Genomic DNA, 9651 nt, shown 5'->3' on the forward strand with positions numbered 1-9651 from the left:
GTAATAGGTATAACCATATATCATTACGCCAATGGCTCATGGGAAGAGTAAGGAGAGAGCAATTTTCTTATTTTCAGTAGAGAACTACTTGATTAGGTACCTCCTGATTCTAATAGCTGAGATAGCAGGCATTACACATAGTAGGAAGAGTATTAGAGGGTTCTGATCGGTATTGAAAAGTTGTAACTAAAACATGGTTAGCATGGGCTATTCTAACAAACTGATTATTGATTGCGTCCTTCTTGTACTTCGGCAAGCCATTTGCAGTGAACTCCAAGATAAAGATTGTCAATGGGATGTCTCTTCAAAAGGTGAGGCAATATATGTGACTATAGCTATCTGAAGTGAGCCATGAAGCTTTGGTAATGAGAGAGAGAGAGAGAGAGAGAGAGAGAGGACTAGATCATCATGTTTTTGGAGAATCTTTCGATGAGCATCATTATAGCTATGATCCCTTCTATATTCTTCATGGTTGTCAGGGTCTCTTCCTCTTTCATTATGTCTACCATGATCTCTACCATCAACTCTTCTAGGCCCTACCAATGTTCCTTTTGTTGATTAGCTATCCATGGAAGACCTCTATAGATGGACAATTTTCTTTGACAAAGCGATGACCGTGATCAAGAAAATTCCATCATCTAATTATGCTTCAGTTTGGTCGGGTATTCGAGGTCCACAAACATCAACATGTTCTCTTTGCATCTATTATCGATCTGGGTGACCTCAACTTTGCCACCGATTGTGAGGTCATGTACAACTGGTCAAGGGCATCTAGATGCACTCCTACTAGACGCTGAAGGTTGGGACATCCTCGACATCGATGCCAAAGATCTCTCATCCGATTGGAGTCGGGTGAAGATCTCACACCTTGAGATGATGTTTCACTTAGAGAGAGAGAGAGAGAGAGAGAGAGAGAGAGAGAGAGAGAGAGAGGGATATTTGAGAGCCAATGGACATCATGTAGGCTCAAAGGGGGGTAAGGGTGGGTTGTGAGGTTATTGGAAATCGATGGTAGCTCATGTGTGTGTAGCGAACAAGGGAGAGCAAGGGGGGGGGGGGGAGGGGGGGCAAGGATATATATATATATATATATATATATAGATATATATATATATATATATATATATATATATATATATATATATATATAGCCACCAAAAAGGAATCATGGGTTAAGAAATATAGTAGAAAGAAAAGGGGTTATGTTGAGGTTGAAGGTAGAGGGCGAAAGTGGAGTTCCACAGGAGGGGGATAAGGGTTTGGCATGGCGGCATAACATTTTCACTAGGTGCAATCTCCCCCATGCAAGCATTTTTCTCTTGCACATATTTATTTATAGATTTCTTAAATGCTCAAAATGAATACAAATTGTCTGTAAATGACCATAGCTCATAACGAGTCCTATAATAATACAATGTCAATATACTTGAATCCTTTTGCATAGTCCATAGCTTTCGCTACCAAAATCTATGGACTATGCAAAAGGATTCAAGTTTATTGACGTTGTATTATTAAAGAACTCCTTATGAGCTATGGTCACTTTATGTTTGGGCGGACAGTTTGTATTCATTTTGAGCATTCAAGAAATCTATAAATAAATACGTGTAAGAAGAAAATGTTCACTCTTACATGGGGGGGAGATTGCACCCATTGTTTGTTTCCTCCCCCTCTCCTCTCTCTCTGTGCATGTGTAGCACTTTGCTCTAGGAGGTGTACTTGTACGTGCTCTCTCTCTCTCTCTCGCTCTCTCTCTCTCTCTCTCTCTCTCTCTCTGATTGTGCATAGCCTTGATTATGGTGTACCAAGAATTTATTAGGTATGTAGATTCAATGGTTTTATCGTTGCAAGTATGGTATTTTGTCTATTTTGCAAGCCCTCTATGCATATGTCTGTTGCCGTGGTTTCAAAGTTCCAAACATACTAAATACTATGCCACAAGCAATAGAATCACCAATCACATATGTACAAGTCGTATACACACGAAATCCATGAGCAAGACCGCTTTGATCCACAACGAGGCTGGCTAAAAGAGATAGAGAGTAAGATAGAGCATGAAAACATATGCAGATGCACCTCCTAGAGCAGTGATACACTGACAGGCAAGAGAGGAGAGGGGAGAAGGGAGAGAAGAAGAACACAAACACTGGATGCAATCTCCACCCGTGCAAGAGTGAGCATTTTCCTCTTGCACATATTTAGTTATTTATAGATTTCTTGAATGCTCAAAATGAATACAGACTATCCGCCCAGACATAAAGTGACCATGGGTCATAAAGAGCACTTTAATACTAAAATATCCATACACTTGCTATCCTTTTTGCATAGTCAATAGCCTTTGTGCTATATAATTGAAATGGATAATGATTTCTTTATTGCAGATGACACGTGGTAAAAGCATAACTGAGCTATGGACTATGCAAAAGGATAGCATATTGATGAATATTTCATTATTAAAGTGCTCTTTATGAGCTATAGTCACTTTATGTCCGGGTGGACAATCTGTAATCATTTTGAGCATTCAAGAAATCTATAAATAAATATGTGCAAGATCAAAATTCACACTCTTGCACGAAAGGAGATTGCACCCAGTGTCTATCTTCACCTTCGCTTCTCTCACCTCTTTCTCCGTGCCCGTTACGACTCCGCTCTACGAGGTGCACTTGCACGTTCTCTCCTCATCTCTCTCTCTCACTCTCTCTCTCTCTCAAATTGTGTACATAGTTTCGATTATATGCAATGTTGTTTGCCAGGTATGCAAATCTGTTGGTTTTATTGCTCATAGCATGTTGTTTTAAGTATTTTGGAGACCCACCGCGCTCCTATTTGCTACTAGAGCTAGTATAGAAAACCAAGAATTCAGATTCTAAAGCTTCGAAACGCTCTTATGAAGAAACAAGAAAATGTGGAACTGTGCAAGAAGTCCGTAAAGGAGTTAGAAAAAGATAATTCATAGTTGGAAGAATTTAACTCCAATTTTTTTGCTATCAACAAAAACCTGGTAAAATAACTTCAAGAGAAGAAAGCTGCATATGAATCAACTCTGAATCAAAAGCAAGCTAGCATTGATATTTTGAAGGCCACCAACAGTGTAACTAGAAAAGCGATGCTAGACAAATACATCTACCAGTCTCTGGTCGATAAAACTAACTCTGAAGGTAACATCACATAAAGTACTCTAGAGGATTCAGCAACAAAGTACACAAATGCACTAGTCAACCAAGCTTTGATCGAGCGCTTCGAAAACGACCAGGATACTAGAGAGAAAGATGACGAAGAGTGTAAAGAAGATGACACCATGGAAGCTAATCTAGAAGTTAAACCAAAGTCAAACGATGATGACAATGATGATGATGACACAGGAGCTCCAGATCAAAGCCAAAGAATTCGTCAAGCTGACTAGACACTCGGGGGGTGCACAATGTAATCATGTTAATGTATAATGTGAGTTCGATAGGAGGGGTTTTAAAATGCAAAAAAAATAGGCAATTTAACAGAGATACATTAAAATAAGGGGTTTTTATATTCAATTTTGAAAAAAAAAACTTAAAATAAGGGGTCATTTTATTCATTCAGACATGTTAAAAGAGGGGTTTTTCTAATACCCCGCGAACGCACGTTATAGGGGGTACTAAGCAGTGAATCCCCCAAGACTAGACACCATACCGATCCCAATGGCAACATGATCAGACTCCAAAAAATTGGCGTGATCAAACACCACATAACGAGCCATAGGAGACCCCAGACCAATAGATTGATCAAACTCAACAGCAATTGGTATTTAGACAGAGGAATAAAGGCAAAGCTAATCTGATGAAAACAGATTAAGAAACCAGCTCAAGGTTCTCAAATCAGTGTCTTGAGTATGAACAAGAAGCTTCGAAGTGAAAAGAACTCCAAATCCGGAATTATCTTGATAATGACGTTGCTTATTTGGATCTGGAGAGAGATACAAGATGCTATATGTTGGGGTTAAGAGATTGCAAAAGCAATGGAAAGCTATGAGCTACCATGAGCAACAAGAATGTCAAATGCCTCCTCACCCCAATGTGATTCGAGTCGTAGACCGAATTCCTAATATATGATTTCACAAGCTGATATCGATGAAAGCCCTCATATAAGGAAGATGACAACAATGGATGTACAAAGTTTGAGGATTCAATTGGAAGTACTATTAGGCAATCGACCAGCTTATAAGTGCATGAAGGATATCAAGATTGAAGTTAAGGGAACACTCCAAAAGTTATAGATTGCTGGAAGGATCTAGTAGATAGAATGAAGTATGTTCAGATAGACGATCAGTTTCATTACTAGAGTGAGCATTCTAATGCTCGATGGGTTGCTTGAAAAATCAATAATTAATGACACTGAAAAGAAAGATACAATTCGTGAATTGAAATATGATCTGATCACCTTCAGAGGGATGATGAACCAATGGGAGGACCATGTAGGGCAATTGATAAAGTACTCGAACAATCTTCAACTATCGCTAAAAGCCTCAAAAATCCCAAATAAAACACTAGCTAAGTGAGCCCTAGTTGAAGGATAATCAACCAAATCTATTTGGGTTGATAATAACTGCATCCATCTACCACAAGATGGCCAAGGCAAGAATGACAAGAAGACTGTATGATCCAAACACTAAGAAATGGCACCAACTAACACCCTACGAAGTCGTGATTCTAATGGAAAGAAGGAACAATTGGAGCAAGAGGCAATTTACAGAATCATCATTAAGGAGAATGCAACCTCCAACAATGCTCAGAACTAAATGGTGATCAAATATGTTGGACCACTAGCTCAGACCATTCAACGATTTGAAGCAAAGAAGGCTACAGACAAGCCGAAGTGCAAACGAAAGAAATGAAGCCTTTATATTAGAAATTTTGTACAAAATTCTAAAAAGGGGAAGGAATGTATATGGTGAGACCAATCCCCTATATGTTGAGGCTTTTCATCTGCAGGTTGAGGCTTTTCGAAATTACTACCAATGGCTTGATGACACATAGAGGTGGCAGTTCCACACTGTCGAAATGTGCCAAATACTCAAAACCCAGTGCCGATACCTATAAATAGGACCCATTAATCTCATTTTGGGTTGTCTTGCTTTGGACGTGTGTTGCTTGTCTCTCAACACACTTGTAACTCTTACATTTGAAAGCTTGGGAGCACTTGTGCTGGTCTTCGTATCATTTGTACTTTCTAGTCAATCATTCCAGAGCTCTGAATTTGAACTAGTTGTATCGTGATCTATATTCTGAATCTAAATACACTCAGTTATCTCATTCAGTGTCTCATCATCTGAAATCTTTTCATTTCAATCATCTATCTAAAGTTTGATTCTGTTCATGTGATTGGATTTGATATTTAACATTTGATTTTGAGCTTAAGTGTGGAATAGCTATAAAGTGTCCTGCTCATTCCAAATATCTCCTCCTTTTTATACAAAAGCCTAAACACCTGAAGGAGAGCTACTCAAACCGTACCAATATTCAAGTTTCGCAAAGCCAATGGGAGGACCATGTAGGGCAATTGAACCCCAACTTGAACACTTTCTTCAATAGAATCCCTTGTGCTACAAAAATCCAGATACAATACTTGGATTCTCTCGTGTACCCCTCTTTTCATTTCATTGAAACTTCAATAGAGCAAGGAGCCTATGTATTTAAGTATGCCCCAAGTTTGTCTTTGAAGCGAAAAGTCTCAGACCTGCCTTTCCATGCAATCCTGAACTAATATCCTTGTGTTGTCCATGAAAATGCAACATACCATTTCAACTTCATAAGCTCAACAACAAGCTCTATCCTATACCATCACAATAGCCCATTATTGAGTCATTTTATAGGTACAACTTTCGAGAGAATATCATATGCACTCCGTTATAGGTGGTAGCAAGGGCACCTCTCTCTCTCCCGAACTATCCTCACACCATCACGTTTTCAAGCTAGTTCATCTCGTCATGACACATCCCTGTTGAATGTCCTTCACTCTACACAACCACCTTACACTATTGTTGAATAATTAGACGCCTGATTAGATTTACCTACCTACACCATTCGATATGGACTTCACTCAGCTATACCCAAGAAATGCCTCAAATTCTGTCCGCGATGTGTCAAGAGCCTTTCAAAATTGTATCAAGAATCCATAAATGTGGTGTAAATCTAAAGATAATCCCTAGCTTTTATTAGCGTAGTGCTTTGGAAAGCTCCAATCTCACTTGAACTTTTAATAAAGCTCTTGGAAAGACCCCATGTACAACTCTAAACTTTACCAAAGTTTATCTTCAAACTTCTATCCACTACTACATGAGTCCTACATTAATCCTGTTAATTCAAGTCTTGCATCATAAAGATGGGATGATTCTTTGAGTCAACCTTCACTGTCAATAATTGACATCCCATGGGAAAAAGCAGATTCTCCGCATGCATCAGACTTCCCAGTCAAATCAATTGATAAACTGAGAGAACCATCAATGTGTACACAAACTCATGTCATTCACAAGCATGCAGCTTCCTCCGTACAAGAATGTCCTCTAGAAACATTTTTGGGAACTGTTCTTGTGTACGTCATAAATGTATCTCTCTACTACTAGAATATACATCCCTTGCAAGTTCTAGATGGTATCACTTACATACTATCATACATACATTTCAAGTTGTAGAATGAATGACCAGTTTAGGCTGTTCAGGCCAAACAAATGGCTGACAAACTCTTCAACTGCTCTGGCACATTCGAATAGCCGCATCCTGTTTACCACATACATCAAAGTAACTCCTGGGCAATGTATCAATTGAACACCTTTCTTCCTGGTCACAAATCACAAACGAACATCTTTAGATTGATATACTTTTAATAGACAAGCTTCTAGAGTTCATATGCTCCCCTGAACAGGTATCAATTGAGTATAGAACATAATTGTATCTGGATATACTACCATTATGAAACCTTTTATCCATTCAGTCACTTCTCAAGTGAAGAAAGGCTTTGCGTTACAAAAGACAGCAGAGCACATGAAGTTGTTAATCACACATTATTTCTTCTGTCAGATGTTGCTTTAACTTTCTAGCACACCAGAAGACTGATGCTCAAAAGTTTTGAATCAACCAATATTCAACACAGAAGGGGACTAAACCATCGACTACGCCACAGCCGTTCTATTAAAATGCCAGAGTACTCACACAGGCAGACCAAATCACTTTGCTGATACCAAGCAACCTTACTCAAAACAGTTAACTTCGCAGAGATAGACTGGTTATGATACTGCAAAAGCAAGTGTTCTAATTTACTCTTACACTGTACTTGACACAAGCCTTGAAAACTGCAATGAAAATTATATTAAAAACACATACTCTAGAAGAGCAGCCAAACACAAATCACACAATTTTCATTGCTTGATTGCTACCAATATACTAAATAAAGACCACCTCGAGACTAAGTATGTTTGTAGTCAAAACGCATCCGACAAAGAGTAGCAAGCTGCTAGAAACAAGCCACTAATACTGCTCAAGAAAATGCTGTGCGAGTATAAAACACTCAGCAGTAGTCTTCAAGAAGGTCAAAATTTCATGCCAAACTCTGGCATCAAATAACAGCAATAAGAATACAGTTAACGGTTGGCCTTCGCCACGCGTTCAATCTCATCCTTCTTCTTGATAGCATAACTGCAAAACCAAAACCTTCGATAAGGACAAAACACTGCAAAGTTTAATGCGCCCGTCTAAAACAAGACATTAAGTACCTATTGGAAGAACCTTTGGCTGCATTGATCAGCTCATCAGCAAGGCACTCCGCTATAGTCTTGATATTTCTGAAAGCACTCTCTCGAGCACCAGTAGTGAGGAGATAGATAGCCTGGTTTACTCTCCTAAGAGGAGAGATATCGACAGCCTGTCTTCTAACAACACCAGCCGATCCAATACGAGTGGCATCCTCCCGAGGACCACTAAGAGAGGCATTTACAATTAAGACATTAGAGCCGAATATATGTCAAATGTGACTGTCTGCATGCATAAGATCACTACGGCAGCATATCACACAAAAAACTCAGCCCTAGAAAAATTTGAAATCACACATGAGGACTCGAAACGAAGTAACAGCCAATAAAGCAAATGCATCACACAAACTCTGAGGGAATTTCATCACGCCTGCTTCAGTGTATGTCACAAGCGCAGACTCAAAACAAACCTGTTGATAACTGCATCAACAATAACTTGAATTGGATTTTGATCAGTCAACAAGTGAATAATCTCCATGGCGTGCTTAACAATCCGCACTGCCATTAGCTTCTTTCCATTGTTTCGGCCATGCATCATGAGAGAGTTGGTCAATCTGTTGCAAAAAGACTGTCAAAGAAGAGCCTTAGAATCTAGCCAAATGTTTGCTTTAAAAACGCCCACCTCTCCACAATGGGGCACTGGGCCTTTCTGAAACGTTTCACCGAATATCTCCCAGCGGTATGAGGCACAAAGGTGGCATGTTTGTGCACCGAGACAGCGATATAGTCAGCCAGCGAGATGTCATTGATCTGGAACACACAGGAAATTTCTTAGCAAACAGTTGCCTAGTTCAAAGAAACGCTCTAAGGACACAGTTTCCACTTATAACATAGAAGTCATACCTGTTAAATAACACTATTTGCTAAAATTATACTCCGTGCTACATAACTAAGCATGATGGTCCACTTGATGTAACAAGTAGACAGACATAAACAACAAGCTCTATACATACAAACAAAAAAAAATAATCAAGCCAAATATCCCCATGAGAAGCATAGTGATGAGTTAAAAACCTCAATCCTCCCTTATAAATACAGACATTTCAGTCTAATGGAGATCTAGCATTGCCCAACTTTCCGCCTTTGAATCGGTAAACTTAAGAAAGCAAAAAATACACAATTAGGATCCAATCATTTCAGATTGTCTAGATAAAAGGGTTTTAAGGACCTTGTTCCTCTGCCAAAATCTCACAATGGAAACAATACACTTCCCCAAGACCTTCAGCACGGACAATTGCACTGGCGGTGTGTGATATGCTACATGGATTGCTGTTCTGGAAGTGCCGTATTTGCGTCTATCTGGTTATTTGTCAGCCTTCTTGCTTTGGCGCACGGGACTTGTACCCAAAACCTCCAAGCAGTTGAAAACGCAGAAATCTCACGTACATTACCGGGCGATACAAGAGAATGCACAGCTATGGAGCACAAAAGAGACTAATGGGCTGTGATGGAATAAGATCTGCGACTAACCTCGACGTCATCGAAGGTCCAGCGGCCAAAGAGCTTCACTTCAGGCTGACCGGAAGGGAGGGGCACTGCTTCCGCCATCTTCTCTGCTGGATGGAGTGCTCGTTAGCAGCAGCAGCAATAAGAACAAACGCACAGGCTCGTAAACCCTAGCGATTCCGTAAAAGAGATGGTTTCCTTGCAAACCTAGAGTTATCTAATGTACTCTTGCCCGACTTTTCAAGTAATTTGTCTGTTATACAAATTATGTTTTTTATGAAAATCTATAAAGGAATAACATATTGAAAGAGTTAGGGTAATGTTGGGGTTCTTCTATACGAAAAATTGCCAAAAGCTAGGTGAAACATTTGTTGGCACTGCCTGCTTGCAGGTAGTGATATAGGGTGATGCCTATCAATTTGTGCACACAT

At 39.5% G+C, this 9651-nt stretch overlaps 1 protein-coding gene across 1 annotated transcript; it reads right to left on the minus strand.

The window, feature by feature from the left end:
* Nucleotides 1-7357: 7357 nt before the first annotated feature.
* Nucleotides 7358-9415, minus strand: LOC147453821 (small ribosomal subunit protein uS7). The gene is made up of 5 exons (XM_086515907.1): nucleotides 9245-9415; nucleotides 8397-8524; nucleotides 8185-8328; nucleotides 7739-7942; nucleotides 7358-7661 (listed from the first exon to the last, which is right to left on the minus strand). The coding sequence occupies exons 1-5, from the start codon at nucleotides 9320-9322 to the stop codon at nucleotides 7607-7609; spliced, it is 609 nt and encodes a 202-aa protein (XP_086372033.1). The 5' UTR covers nucleotides 9323-9415; the 3' UTR covers nucleotides 7358-7606.
* Between the last annotated feature and the right edge of the window lie 236 nt (nucleotides 9416-9651).

Source organism: Adiantum capillus-veneris, chromosome 7 (genome assembly GCF_014529385.1).
Source record: "Adiantum capillus-veneris isolate H3 chromosome 7, ASM1452938v2, whole genome shotgun sequence".
Lineage (NCBI taxonomy): Eukaryota > Viridiplantae > Streptophyta > Polypodiopsida > Polypodiales > Pteridaceae > Adiantum > Adiantum capillus-veneris.

What these genes read in the sequence shown, in the direction of transcription:
- LOC147453821 (XM_086515907.1), bottom strand. Translation starts at nt 9,322, where the DNA reads ATGGCGGAAGCAGTGCCCCTCCCTTCCGGTCAGCCTGAAGTGAAGCTC. An exon ending in CAGTGCCCCATTGTGGAGAG is followed by an intron (nt 8,329 to 8,396) that starts GTGGGCGTTTTT and finishes TTTTTGCAACAG; the next exon opens with ATTGACCAACTCTCTCATGA. An exon ending in GCCAAAGGTTCTTCCAATAG is followed by an intron (nt 7,662 to 7,738) that starts GTACTTAATGTC and finishes TTGGTTTTGCAG; the next exon opens with TTATGCTATCAAGAAGAAGG.